This window comes from Scyliorhinus torazame, chromosome 5 (genome assembly GCF_047496885.1).
Source record: "Scyliorhinus torazame isolate Kashiwa2021f chromosome 5, sScyTor2.1, whole genome shotgun sequence".
NCBI classification, from domain to species: Eukaryota; Metazoa; Chordata; class Chondrichthyes; order Carcharhiniformes; family Scyliorhinidae; genus Scyliorhinus; species Scyliorhinus torazame.
Window position 1 is genome coordinate 273,311,568 of NC_092711.1, and position 14,950 is coordinate 273,326,517.

Sequence of the window (14,950 nt, forward strand, 5' to 3'; positions counted from 1 at the left end):
GTGCTCTGGTTTCCTCCCACAGTCCAAAGATGTGCAGGTTAGGTGGATTGGCCATGATAAATTGCGCTTAGTGTCCAAAATTGCCCTTAGTGTTTGTGGGGTTACTGGGTTATGGGGATAGGGTGGAGGAGTTGACCTTGGGTGGGGTGCTCTTTCCAAGAGCCGGTGCAGACTCGATGGGCCGAATGGCCTCCTTCTGCACTGTACATTCTATGAATTTCTATGACTTTCTATTCCAGGCATGGTCCAACTAGTGTCTTGCGTCACCTCCCTACCTTTATACTCCATTTCCTGCTGGACTTGCAAGCTAGCTTGTTTATGACTTATGCACGAGGATCCCTAATCCTCGCTGTTTTTGGGTTTTTTTTGCAGTCTTTCTCCATGCAAATAATATTCAGCTTCTTTATTCTTCCTACCAAAGTGCATAACTTCACATTTTCCTATATTATATTCGACCTGCCAAATTCTGCAAGAAAGGTTTCCCAACACACCCAATAGCACCGGCATCCTCGTTGTTGGAGGCAGTGCTGTCAGTGGGAGGGCTGGAGAGGGGGGTTGTTTTGGCAATCTATGGGAGTACCCTGGAGGAGGAAAGGTGTCTATGGAAGGGATTAAAGCAAAGTGGGAGCAGAAGGGCAATAGTCTGTAACAAGGTGCACCTCAAAGTCCAAGGATGAGCCGGCTGCTCGAGGGGGCGGAGAGGTCTGGGAGTGATATGGGAGGGGCTCCCGCAAACCATGTTCATAGGTTTTGGTGCTGACCGAAGCGGGGAAGTTTTTGGAGGACGGTATTTAGCACAATCTCGGGGTTGTTGCATATGGATGCAGAGCTTGGTCCCCTAGAAGCCATATTCACGGTGTCGGACCGGCCCGGGTTGCAGACGGGAGCAGATGTTGTTTCGCTGATCGCTCACAGGCAGGTCCTGTTGAGGTGGAGGTCAGCTTCTCCACCCTGTGCCTCGGCCTAGCGGGGGGGGACCTGCTGGAGTTTTTCCTCCCTGGAGAGTGTGAAGGTTAGGCTGGGGGTTGGGGGGGGGGGGGGGGGGGGGGGGGCGGGGGTGCGCGCCAAACAGGGGAGGAGGGGTTTGTTCACTATGCACTTTTGGGAGTTTGTTACCATTGACTGTTGAGGGGGGTTGTCGTCTCTTTTATATATTGCTGGTGGTGTTGTGTTTGTTTCTCACTTGTATGGTGACAATGACGGAAATATAATGAATATAGTTTCTCACTTGCCAAGTTTTTGGCTACTCACCTATCCTGTCTATATCCCTCTGTAGTCCGTCATCCTCACCAGCTGCCTTCCCATCTAACCCACAAACTTGGCAATAGTGCATTCATTTCCCTCATTCAAGTCATTAACATATATTGTAAATAATTGTGGCGCCAGCATGGATCACTGACACTCCACTAGTTACAGGTTGCCATCCTTAAAATGCCCCTCTTATCCCAACTCTATCGATCAGTTAGCCAATCGTCTAGCCATGCTAATATACTATAATGTATAATAATCTTTATTGTCACAAGCAGGCTTTTAGTACCCCCAACACCATGGGTTCTTATTGGAACGCTTTTTGGAAATTCAAGTAAATTACATCCACCGTGCTGGTTAGCACCTCAAAAGAATTCTAAAATCGGTCAGGCAGGATTTCCCCTTCATTAAGCCATGCTGACGCTGCCGGATTATATTACACATTTCCAAGTGCTCTGCTATTACATCCTTTATAATGGATTTGAACATTTTCCGAATTACAGGAGGTTAAGCTAAATGGCCGAAAGTTACTGTTTTTTTTCTCTCCCTCCCTTTTTGAGTGAATATGGGTGTTGCATTTGTAGTTTTCCAATCTTCTGGAACTTTTCCAGAATTTAAGAGTCCTGGAAGATTAACATCAGTGAATCCACTATCTCTGCAGCTACTTCCTTTAACATCCTGGAATACAACTCAGCAACTTTGAACAGCATTGGAACTTTCCTCATAATTCAGACATTGACATGAGCCACTTTATCGTTAGCAATCTCCCAGCTCCATTTAATTTTGAAGAAAATCCTGCTACCTGTTTGGATCTTCTGTTCCATATGGTCATCAGCCAAGCTTTGAAAAAAATACAAGAATTGCTGAGCAGAGAAAATAGCTAGCACTATTGCCTCATTGGGACCGATGATCTGAGTTTGATCCCGTTCCCGGGTCACTGTCCATGTGGAGTTTGCACACTCTCCCCATGTCGGAGTGGGTCTCACCCCCACAACCCAAAGATTTGCAGAATAGCTGGGTTGGCCACAATAAATTGCCCCTCAATTGGAATTTTTTTAAATACTGTCAACTTGCGGTCACGCTGCCCCAGAAAAGCAGCTCGAAGCTGCACAGCGTGCCCTGTGAAAGCCGGGAGACCCACTCCCTGGATCCACCCGCCTCACAAGATGCAACACAATGTTGCTAGGAGAATCCTACCCATCAGTCTTTTGGCAAATCTGCATATTAGAGCAAGGCAGTAGCCTTACTCTAACGTACAGATTCCCAAGGTACCCGAGGCTTTGGGATTCAATCCCCAGTACTTATGTCACAGTCATTTCTGGCATTTCTTTTGCACGCACACGATTGGACCGGGGACCCTCATGTTGCATTCGGGGGGAGGTGCAAGAGGTTAGGGATCTTTGTGGGCCTCGGAGATCGGGGCGCAGATATTTTTCTACAACAGAGTTTCAGCAAGCAGAGCTCCCGGTTGTAAAAAAACAGGGCTATGTGCGGAGATCGGGACGCCAGATATCTTGCTACAAAGGGGTGTTTCAGCAAGTTGCCCGTTCATGGGTTCGGCCCCATGTAAGCCCCTTATTCAACACTACTCATGTTGAATAGCCACGTGTTTCTCAGCACTGCGGGTGCTGGGAAATGCGAAGCTAAACACGCTCGCTAGGGAATTTGTTCCCCTTTGGGAAGATTATGCCTACAGTATGTAGTAAATAGAGCAAATATGTTGTTATTTTGAGACATTATGGCAAGCAGTTTGCTGATCTCCCAGAGCTTCACATCTTAAAAGCTGCTAGGAACTGGGCAAATGTCACTTTTATTCTCTATTTTTCCTTAACTGTGAGGTTTGATCTAGAGCATATGGGTGTTATGGGATAGGATAGTCACCAAGGAATTGAGGCTAGATGTTGCACCATCAGATGCACAGTAAAATGCACCCACCTAATTATCAAATTAAAGTGAGTCTTTTTTGCAAGTTTGTTCACAAGCTCAATTGGAAATTCACCCAATAATAACATAACCCATGAACAGGTTATAAATTACTTGCATTTTATTTTTAAATAGAAGTGCAATCTAGCATTTGCATTCAGAGGTTTTCCCTAAGACTTATCATATTTCAGAATTTTAGCTCGTCAAGAACGTATTGCTATCAGCAGCTCTCTGCATCCAGCAAGCTAAGTTTTTTCACTCGGTTTATTCATTTTCTCCAGTACCAAGACGACCAGCATGCCAAAAAACCTGTCATTCAAGTCTTTGCCACCCCTACAAATCTATGATGGAACTCAATTAAAGTGCCGGCTTCCAGCAAGCATGGCATTCAAAAGAAAAAGCTTGTTTGAACCAACAAAGCTGACCTCAATGAAAAAGGTTCATTGTTTTCCATTAGTGCCGAGTGCAGGCTTTCAAGATATCTGGTCAGCATGCTTAATCCATGATGTGTAATATTACTTTATCCCAGCAGGTAAGGTAGGGATGTTATTAGTGTTTGTAACCCACGATCAATCAGAGAGGGGAAACATTCAGTCCACTGGTAGAGCGCAATTGAAAATGTGTTGTTGTTTGGATTTAGTGGAGCATGAGAATTGCTGATTCCTGACCTGCAAGAATCAGCTGATGGGAGCTCCACATTGGTAACGGTCCCAATTGAAAAGCGGCCAGATTCAAAATCATTCATTTAAGTCACCCGGCAAAGTAGTTTTTTTAAAAAAATGGATTTTCCCTGCTACTAGCCTCACCAAACGCAAGTTTACTTTGGGGTGCCATCAGCTATTTGCAATTGGAGTGAGTACCCCAGCACACCTCGAGTCTGCCTGCACAGACTTGTTGATCAAATGCTTTGAACAGTCTAAAACTTAATGACTTTCGGTTTTGGAAGCTTCATACCAAGTAACTTAATTAATCGACTTGATCTTTTAAGCCCATGTGGGCAAACATGAAAAGCTTGACAAAAGTAAGAACTAGTAACAGCAACTGTAGAAAGTTTTTTTTTTTTTTTTTTAAATTTTAAATAATTTTATCTCCAAGGAAGGAATTATTTACCATCTGAATTTTTGATCCCTTTGCACAATGTTTTTTGTTTCTAAAAAAAAAAAATGGAAGTTTCTCGTCCTGGAGAACCCCACTTGGAAAATATTTCCTCGACAGAGCAAAAATGTGAGGAAGGCAAAATTCTATAAACTGGAGGCACTTTAGAGCAGTGCCGTGTAATTCCAGTATAATTGGGCAATAAAGCAAAAGGAAAGCCCAACAATTAAGTACCACAACACTGGCTTATTTGCAATATCTGGGATGGTGCTATGGTGCAACTGGGAACTAAATAATGTCCACAATAGTGTAATCTGGTCAAACTGTGGGCAGCACATTAGCACAGTGGTTAGCACTGTTGCTTCACAGCGCCAAGGAACTGGATTTGATTCCCAGCTTAGGTCACGGTCTTGTGCTGGTTAGGTGAATTGGACATTCCGAATTCTCCCTCAGTGTACACGAACAGGCGCCCGAGTGTGGCGACTAGGAGCTTTTCACAGTAACTTCATTGCCGTGTTTATGTAAGCCTACTTGTGACACTAATGAAGATTATTAAATACTGTCCCAAATAAATATGCTCAAGTACAACACTAGGTATGCCAATGCCAAGATATAAATATTTTTCCATAAGCAGGGCTACTTTAGCCCTTGTACTATAAGCACTTATGCAGAAGGAAAATTGCAGAAAAAGGAAAAAAAAACAACAAAGCAACATCTTGGGGTTTACTGCTGGCCAGAAGCCTAACTGGACTTGCTATATAAATACTGTGGCTACAAAAACAGGTCAGAGGCTGAGAATTCTGCAGCAAGTAACTCAGCCCCCGACTCCCAAAGCCTGTCCACAATCTACAAGGCACATGTCAGGAGTGTGATGAGAATACTCACCACTTGCCTAAATGAGTGCAGCTTCAACACCTCAAGCGAGACACCGTCAAGAACACAGTTGGCTGCTTGACTGACACCCCATCCACCACTGATGCATAGTGACAGCAAGGCTCCTTTGATGACATCTTCCAAACTTTTATCATCCAAAAGGATGGGGGTAGATGACACATGGGACCACCACCATCTCAACGTCATGGGCACTTCTAAAACTGGCTGCATTCCCCAGTTCAGCTAAAAGAATTTGGACCCGAAACATTAATGCAGTTTCTGTCGCCATAGATGTTGCCACACCTGTAGCATTTTGCTTATCTTGCTGATTGGATATGAGAATGTGATTGGACATGGGAATGTGACTAGTACCACAGATCTTATAGCCTAGAAAAAAAAATTGTACCAATGCTGTTAGGGTAGTACAATTGCAAAAGCTACCTTCAGTAACTGCAATGTGTACTCTGATCAAATACTGTCTAAGACAACTGTGGGTCGCCTCAGCAAAGTTCAGACCTTTGTCTGACAGCTAAAGGCATTAGCTTACAACCCAGACCCACTATAAAAGTGAGCAATATAGAAACTTTCATCCCTGTACTACCCCTTTTGTGCTCAAGGAGATAAATTGTGACTGGCCTTGCATTCCATCAAAATCACTTAGTAAAGCACGGACCATAAAGCATTGACCATTACAGAGTGGATGGTTCCTTCTCTGTAGAGACTCAAGTTGATGGCAGCCTGTCCAACAGTCCTGGTTGATAAACAGAGTTCCCCAATCCATGATAAGAATTGTTGTCAGCATTCCTGCTGGCGATTACAAGCTGGTGACTCCTGTTGAACAAGTGTGGATGTAGATTTTAGGAAAGACCAGAGGCAGCTCCAGTGCTTACTAACAGACTTTCTCAACAGATTTTCACCAAGACTGACAACAGGATAGAGGAAGGGAAAAGGAGGACAAGTAACCAGGAAACAATGTTTTCTTTTAAACATATAATCTTTCACAATGTGAAGGAGACCACATTGTAAGCAACAAGCACAGTATACAAACGAAAAAGTAGCACAAGTAAAGCAGTTTGACTTCACAGGAGCATTTGGGGCCTTGCACGTAAGAAGGTAGGAGGTAAAACGGTTTCCTCTGCTTGTATGGGGCGGGATGATGGGAAGAAGGGGCGGGATGATGGGAAGAAGTGGCAGGATGATGGGAGATAAGAGGGGAGTTTTTTTTTTTTTTTAAAAGATTCATTCACAGACTATGGGCATCAGTGGCTAGGGCAGCAATTCTTTTGCCTACACCTAACTGCCCTCAAAAAGGCAATGAGCTGCCTTAGAACTGCTGCAGTCCTTATGCTGCAGGTATACCCACAGTGCTATTATAATTGTGCTGTTCAGGTTTGAGAATGTGCGTGCAAGATCTCCAGAGGAGAGCAGGATACTGAAAGTCCTGGATGTAATGGTTTGAAGCTCAGCAGTGGGACCATGGTCGTTGAGGTACATAAGAACATAACAACTAGGAGCAGGAGTAGGCCATCTGGCCCCTCGAGCCTGCTCTGCCATTCAATGAGATCATGGCTGATCTTTTGTGGACTCAGCTCCACTTTCTGGCCCAAACACCACAACCCTTAATTCTTCAAAAATCTATCTATCTTTATCTTAAAAACATTTAATGAAGGAGCCTCTACTGCTTCACTGGGCAAGGAATTCCATAGATTCACAGCCCTTTGGGTGAAGAAGTTCCTCCTATACGCAGTCCTAAATCTACTTCCCCTTATTTTGAGGCTGTGCCCCCTAGTTCTGCTTTCACCTGTCAGTGGAAACAACCTGCCCGCATCTATCCTATCTATTCCCTTCATAATTTTATATGTTTCTATAAATCCCTCCTCCTCCTTCTAAATTCCAACGAGTACAGTCCCAGTCTACTCAACCTCTCCTCATAATCCAACCCCTTCAGCTCTGGGATTAACCTAGTGAATCTCCTCTGCACACCCTCCAGTGCCAGTACGTCCTTTCTCAAGCAAGGAGACCAAAACTGACCACACAATACTCCAGGTGTGACCTCACTAACACCTTATACAATTGCAGCAGAACCTCCCTAGTCTTAAACTCCATACCTCTAGCAATGAAGGACAAAATTCCATTTGCCTTCTTAATCACCTGTTGCACCTGCAAACCAATTTTTTGCAACTCATGCACTAGCACACCCAGGTCTCTCTGCACATCACCATGTTTTGATATTTCATTTAAATAATAACCCCTTTTGCTGTTATTCCTACCAAAATGGGTAACCTCACATTTGCCAACATTGTATTCCATCTGCCAGACCCTAGCCCATTCACTTAGCCTATCCAAATCCCTCTGCAGACTTCCAGTATCCTCTGCACTTTTTGCTTTCCCACTCATCTTAGTGTCGTCTGCAAACTTGGACACATTGCCCTTGGTCCCCAACTCCAAATCATCTATGTAAATGTGAACAATTGTGGGTCCAACACTGATCCCTGAGGGACACCACTAACTACTGATTGCCAACCAGAGAAACCAGGTAGGAAGAAGCATGTGAGAGTTGGCCAGACTTCCAGCATCTGCGGTACTTTGCTTTTCTATTACACAAGAGATGGCATTCAACATCACCTTGGTTGGGGTCAGTGTGCCAGAGAAGCACGGCACAACCCTGGTCAGCAGATTTGATGTTAAGGGTTGAACCTAGGAATACAGAACGCTACAAGTTTACAGGGAGACGGGTTGGAGGGAACGAGTGTAGAGAAATTGAGAAAGCATACATCACAGTTCTCAATAAAAAGGTTTGGAAGAATATTGAAGATAGATAAAAATGTCCACTGGACAGGGTTAAAATTCCTGGCCAAAGAGCGGGGAGACAATGGAAGATGAGCTCAGTGTCATGTCGGGCTCAAAATTCAATGAGGCAAGGGGATGAATTGGAGGCCTTGCCAGAGGACAAATATTTCAGAGAGCAGAGATCAATGAAAACACAACAACGGGCGAGATTCAAAAGAGGAACAGACTTGGAGGGATGGGGAGGAAAGGCCAGAGGGCTGTTGGTACTCATCAATTGCTGAAGCTTGCGACTCTTCACATTTGAAAGGAAGATAAAATGTTTTTTGTTAAAGCACCGAATGAGGCAAAGGAGGAAATGAAACTGTGGATCAAGACAGTTTTGCAACAGAGCCGAAGGGAAGAGATCAAATGGACATATGCAAGTGCATCTTAGGATGCAGCATGAACAGCAGTTGGAGGAATTCAGAACATTTAGAAGATATATCGGTAATCGTCCACATATCCGAAATGTGCAGGTGAAATTTCAGCTAACTGGCAATACATTGGAGCCAGAGCTACTTTCCAAGGAAGTACATGTGGCTTGGAAGTGGGCTTTTGTAGATTCCGGATCAAATACGGAAAGGGAAATAGAAAACAGCATTTTGTTTTTGTGTTTGTAAACGGTTTCCTGTTAACGACAAAACAAGGTGTGCAGTGGTAAAAAATACTAAACAAGGAGAGACTAAGCACCTCTTTATGATCAACACTGGCAGAATAATTTTTCAAACATATATATTTCACAGGAAAGCACAATTATCGTCCATTTGGCCCATATTAAAAGCAGGAAGCTGAAATCAAAGTTAAGAAAGCCACTGTGGACACAGACAAGTGTAACTTCTGTGAAACAAGGGGAAATGTGTCCCCACTGCCAGAAGTGTAATATAATACTTCCTAAAGTGTATTAGAATGCTTTATAGATGTAATTAAAAAGCCAAGCAAAAAACTGACTTCACAATCTACAAAGTTCGCCGAGGAAACAAGTCAATTTTTGTTCACTTCACAGTTTAACTGGTCATACAAGTGTGCATTACATGATATAAAACACCTTTCTTTGTAAAGTAGCACATCATCCAAGTGAAGATCCTGGTAGCAATTAAATATTCATGATTTGTTTTCAGGATTTACATTAGAAAATTCCTCAGCACAACTTTCCCCCAACTGCTAACTTGAGTGGCAATGACAACATAAAGCTGAAACGCTCAGGTTTGATACCTAGTGTTTGTTGAGCTAGTTAATTTCAGTCAGCAATGACACAAGTACCAAATTGGTTCAGCATCCGTGCCAGGGACAGCAACGATGACAGGGGCTGCATTCAAACACTAACCAGAAGCCTCTCCTCGGGTGTACACAGATGTAAACATCAGACCAATCTGGTGAAACCAATCTGGTGAAAAAGAACTTCCCTCCCATGGTATATATAAAAAAGCCTGTTGTCACCACCCAATTTCAACTCATTCGCAGTTAAAATTCGGTGCATCAGGTGTTAAGACTCAAACATAGTAGCAGCAACTCTGGAAAAGCAGCCAAATATTGCAGTCAGAACTTTTAGGAACAAACTATTGTGGAGAGAAAATAAAAAAAGCTAAATGGAACGCTCAGCAGTTTAAAATAGATGACTTCCAAATCATCTCTTAAAAATATAGTTACAATTTTTCAGTTTTACATTTGGGTGTGTCACAAAGGCAAAACTATCATTTATATGCTAAATATAGAGCCCACCCAACAAGTTGTTTTTTTTTTTTGGGGGGGGGGGGGGGTGAAGAGAAGAGAAGAGACAATAAGTTTCTCACATCGGCAGTCAACAGCCCCCCCCCCGCCCCATTTTCAGCTTGGCAGAGAAAATAGACTGTTTGGAAATGTTTTGTCCCAAATGGATGGTACAGCTACAAGTTTACAAATACTCCCATGTTCCATAGGCTGGTGGGAGTGAAGGGAGTAAATGGATACAAATGTTCTACCCCCATATTCATGATCAAAACAAATTAAGAGCTCAATTTGAATATTTTCTTTCTCAAAAAGGACAAAAGAGAAGTAGAAAATGTAGAGAGGTTACAGGGAGGGAATTGAAGAACTTTGGGCCTGGGCCGCTAAAGGCGTGACTGCCCATGGTAGAGCAATGAAAATCAGGGGCGGGATGCTCCGCCCCACCACATTTCTGCCTCAACACGCTGGCAGGATGCTCAGTTATGCCGGCCGGTCAATGCGGTTTCCCATTGTGGGGCAGCCCCACGCCGTCGGGAAACCGACAGGCGCCATCAAAACGGAGCACCCCGCCCCACGTGTTCCAAGAGGGCAGAATTAAATGAGTGCAGATTGGTGAATTGAGGGGCAGGAGGGCATTACAGGAGATGGAGGAAGTGAGGCTTGGAAGGATTTATAATACACAGAAATAAAAGTGTTGCCCAACCAGGTTACTTAGCAGAGATCATTGGGGACCAGGACTTGGTACAAATAAGGACACAGCGCACAATTGGTCAAGAGTACATTGGAATATCCAAGAGGTTACAGGGCATGCATGAGAATTTCAGCAGCAGCAAAAGAGCTGAGTCAGGGACAGAGTCAGGGAATGCGAATGGTAGACATCAGCAGTCTCACAGTGACAGTAAGGATGTGTTTGGAAGCTCAACTCAGGGTCAAATATGGCACCAATGTTACGAACAGTCTGGGTCAGCCTCAGGCAGTTGCCAGGGAGAGGGATGGAATTAATAGTTAAATAAGATAATGGCTTCAGTCTTCACGACATTTAGTTGGGAGGAAATATTTGGTCATCCGGTGCCGGATATAGGACAGCAGCCTAATAATTTTGCAACAATGGAGGAGTCAAGAAAGGTGGTGGTGAAGTAGAGCTGGGTGGCATCAGCACACATAATATCAAAGGGAAGCATGTGGATGAGAGCTTGGAAGGTGTCCAAGGATAGCTCCTTAGGGACAGCAAGTTAATGGTGCAGATGCAAAATGAGATGCATTGAAAATGATATTCCGACTACAATTAGGTAAAAATAGGACCAGGCGAGTACAATCTCACCCAGCTGGAGAAACAGGATGTGGTCAACCATGTTAAAGGCTGCAGACAAGTAGTGAAGGAACAGTTTATAGTAAGAGTAATTTTGGTGGTATGATAAGAGACCAGATTGGAAACAAACGAGGTGGCTATGGACTCAAGAGGAAAGGCAGATTTGGGCTGGGCGATAGTTTACAAGGAGCTGCACAAAAAGATGAATCGGGACTCCAACTGTGTTGAAGTCTTCAAGCTCCAAGTACAAGACTGCAAGTACAAGACTGTTCAAACGAGAAGCTCCAGACTCCGGAAAAAAAAATTGGTAATGTCAGCCAATCACCAAGTGAACTTCAATTAAAGTCATAATGTGGTGAGGATTTTCAAGAGACAACATGTTCACAAGACTGATTTGTACTTAAGTTCCTCTGGAGGCTCATTCAATAAACGCACTGCCCTGACTTGGCACGGAGCCAGTTTCAACCCTACATCAGCTAATTTTAGCCACTGGAATTGCATGCTCAACATCAAGGCACACACAAGAGTGGCCTCTTGGGTGAGGCACCACACATTATCTATGGAACAACACCCAGTGTGAACAAGAACACCAAATTTCCTGTAAAACCAAAATGGGATCCATTAATTTAGAAAGGGACGTGCACACACAATGTGAGGTGACAGCAGCAATCGATGATGTCAGCAGAGCACAGGGCAGTGACAGAGATAGCAAACACATTCCAGAGTGGAGGAGCATAAAAAGCTCAAGACTCACAATAGCCTTCTTAAAAAGGAACCAATGCATTGCAACTTTATTGCCATTCAGGATTGCCAGGGGAAAAAATGTTTTCCTACACATTGTTTAACAATGGAATTTGAATTAAAATGCAGACGGCACAAATTAAGAGTAGAAATGTAAATGCCAACTTCCAGCTTATTAAACAACCCTTATTCCTTGCCACCACCCAGATCTTCTGTCTAGAAAAATAAACGACCCCAAGTTTCGAATTTCAAGTGAGGTGCTTTTTAAAGTTTTACCCATAAACATCCACAAGAGAATTTCTGTGACCTTTTCCCGCCAATTAAATCGTGGTGACCAGATGCGCCTAAAGGACGCCAAGATTATAAACTTGCATTACTTCAAATTAACGTTTCGTCCTTGACCTTATTTAGTAGGAAATTCAGAAGTTCGCAAGAACGCACAACAAGTTGCCAGTTTTAAGACCAAAAATAAATAAATTCTGGGTGGGTGCTTCACGAGAAATTGCCTGTCAGCGTTGAAGTGGGACTTGACTAAACTAGCTTGTCGCGAGGGCGGGCAGGGAAGCAGGGGTGAGTGATTATGCGGAGTTAAATTCAGATAAAAACAGGCCATTGTCCTCAAGCTGGGCCTTACAGCACAAGGCAGCAGCCAAACTGCCAAATAAGGTTCTTCCATTGCCCACTAGATTACTTTTAGGAAAGAATCCCATACATGACGCATTGCAGGAAGCTTTGAGTCATTTTAGTTAGTTCCGTTAGAAATTGAACAACATCCAAATATCAAAGACATTAAGAATGTTTTAAAATGTTTTTTTTTTTAAAAAGCGACGTCCAGATAGCAAGCAGCACATTTGCAATAACGAAAAAAAAAAAAAATCAAAATCCAAACTTGTTGTTGCTCCTCCCCTCCCCCCTTGACAAAAAAAATGATGATTCAAGTGGGTGATAAGGAGGTTGGCCCGATGCAAACTGGAACAGCCGTTACCAATTTCGTTTCCAGAAAAGCTGTCAGGAGTTTGAGCGAGTTACAAAGTAACGGCGGTTCAGTGCTCCGCTCCACCCGAGGCAGGCCTGGGATTTGGCAGTGAACCCACTGCCACTGACCCGAGTGTATTCCCCACTCCGCAGCAGGAGCTGTGGCGGCCCGTGTCCTGGACATCAGAGCAGCCACACTCCAAACCATCCTCATCGTCAGCAGTAGCTTGAGCGGAAATTGAAGTTTCAATATAGTTACAGATAAGAGGAGGCCAGAGAAGAAGCAATAAAACCATTTTTTTGCTCAAAATAAGCCTCAAGAGACCATGCCAAAAAAAAAGCCGCAACAAAAAAGCAGTCACGCCAATAACCCCAGTTATAAATGACTTTTTCAAAAGTAAGATGAAGGGTTCACTCCTCCAGGAGGCAGACATTACGCCGCGTTTATACAAATGCGGATGGATGTCAGATGGTCTGCTTACCGTTTTCGGCATTTTGTTTTCTTTGCAGGCGTCCTCTTACTTTCAGTTTGAAACGCTGCTCGAATTACCAGTTTTTCTTCTCTATTTCCCCACCACCACCACCACCCCCTCTCGCCCCCGGCCACGAATTGCCGGTTTCTGTGTTGAAATCAGAGGCTTCTTCTGCCCATCGGCTTCTGGCCGCCCCTGCTGCGATTCAGATTGGAAATCAGCACACACGAATCAAACACGCGCCCTTCAAAGCCGGTGGATAGCAAAAAAATAAAAGGAGCCTGGAGCTATATTCTCTGCACGCTGCTGAACGTCTCCACTTGTATTTAGTATTGAACCACAGCCCCAACTTCCTGCTAACGGAACTTCAATGTCTGAATCTGACACCACACCCAGGAAAACGTTCACATTTTAAGTGATGAGGAAACAGACCCCGCCTCGCAATGTTGTAATAAATAGGCTTCTGGGTTACAACTGTTTGATACATAAGTAGACAAAGCATATTTAACACATTGTCTGAAACATTTTTCGTGCTTTATATTTGCCTTCAGCAAGCTCTAATCTTAAAGAGAGATAAAAAGATTTTGCTGAATCAATTAACACATTAATGGCAACTCTTGGAGCCATTTCTCAACAAACGAGGTGGGAGTTCTCAAAAGTATCAATGGTACTATTTTTTTCCCTAATGAATTGGAGAAGGAACTTAATGTTCCTACGATTTGGGCGTTAGCAGTCCGAGGAAATAGGTGGAAATTATCACCCATGATCGCCTATTCAGCACTGGCAGTCATCAGCCTCGGAACGGTAGCTCGGTTCTTTCCCCACAGATGCTGTCAGACCTGCTTGGGATTTTCCAGCAATTTCTGTTTTTGTTTCAGATTGCGACACCCGCAGTAATTTGCTTTTACCCATGTACTGTGGATGGATCAATCTAAACAGAGCAAATGGCCTTCACTATATATGGAGCTTTGTCAAATTCTTGAAATCTTTTTTCGAAGACACCAACCTGATGGGGTGAATGGCCTCAGTCTGTTCTGTAACCATTCCACGGCCTATCAGATTTACAAACCATACTTGAGGAACTCAGATTTACAAACCATACTTGAGGAACAGTCATGTTAGTGTTGGCACAGTGATAAGGCATTGTATCACTAACCACTTATCAGTAATGTAATTTAAACTTTGAGTAAAACTTATTTGCTGGCTATCTCCCAGTATGCCCCTCTCCGAGCTCATCTTGACCATGAAACATTTTTTGAAAATATGTTTACTCAAGTTTTTGATATTTTCACATTTTATGCACACAACATAGCAAAGAAAAAACAACACAACTCCCCCCCCCCCCCATAACCTCAATCAAACACCCCACTTTGCACCCCCCTTCCTCCTTAACAGCTAATGGTAACCAGCTCCTTGAAAGTAGTATAAACAAACCCCATCTCTTGTGGAACACCTCACTCTCCCCCTCAAAGCAAATTTTACCTCTTCCAGATACAAAATCTCCCATTAAATCCCCCAACCACACCGAGGCACAGGGTGGAGCAACTGACCTCCACCTCAACAGGACCTGCCCACGAGTGATCAGCGAGGCAAAGGCTAAAACGTCTGCCACCGCTACCGACATCTCTAATATGGCCTCCGGCGGTCAGGGCTCCAAATCCATGTGCAAGACCGCTGACATGGTGCTGAAGAACGACATCCAAAATTTCTCCAACTTAGGGCCCAACCAGACCATATACACATGATTGGACAGGCCCCTCCCACACCACTCACAAGTATT

At 43.8% G+C, this 14,950-nt stretch overlaps 1 protein-coding gene across 1 annotated transcript in view; it reads right to left on the reverse strand.

Moving 5' to 3' along the window:
• Nucleotides 1-13,549, reverse strand: part of msna (moesin a) — a 109,032-nt gene extending 95,483 nt beyond the window's left edge. The window contains exon 1 of the mRNA XM_072505582.1: nt 13,180-13,549. Coding sequence (XP_072361683.1) covers nt 13,180-13,191 — 12 coding nt within the window. The 5' untranslated portion in view covers nt 13,192-13,549. The remainder of the gene's footprint in view (nt 1-13,179) is intronic.
• Nucleotides 13,550-14,950: the final 1,401 nt, after the last annotated feature.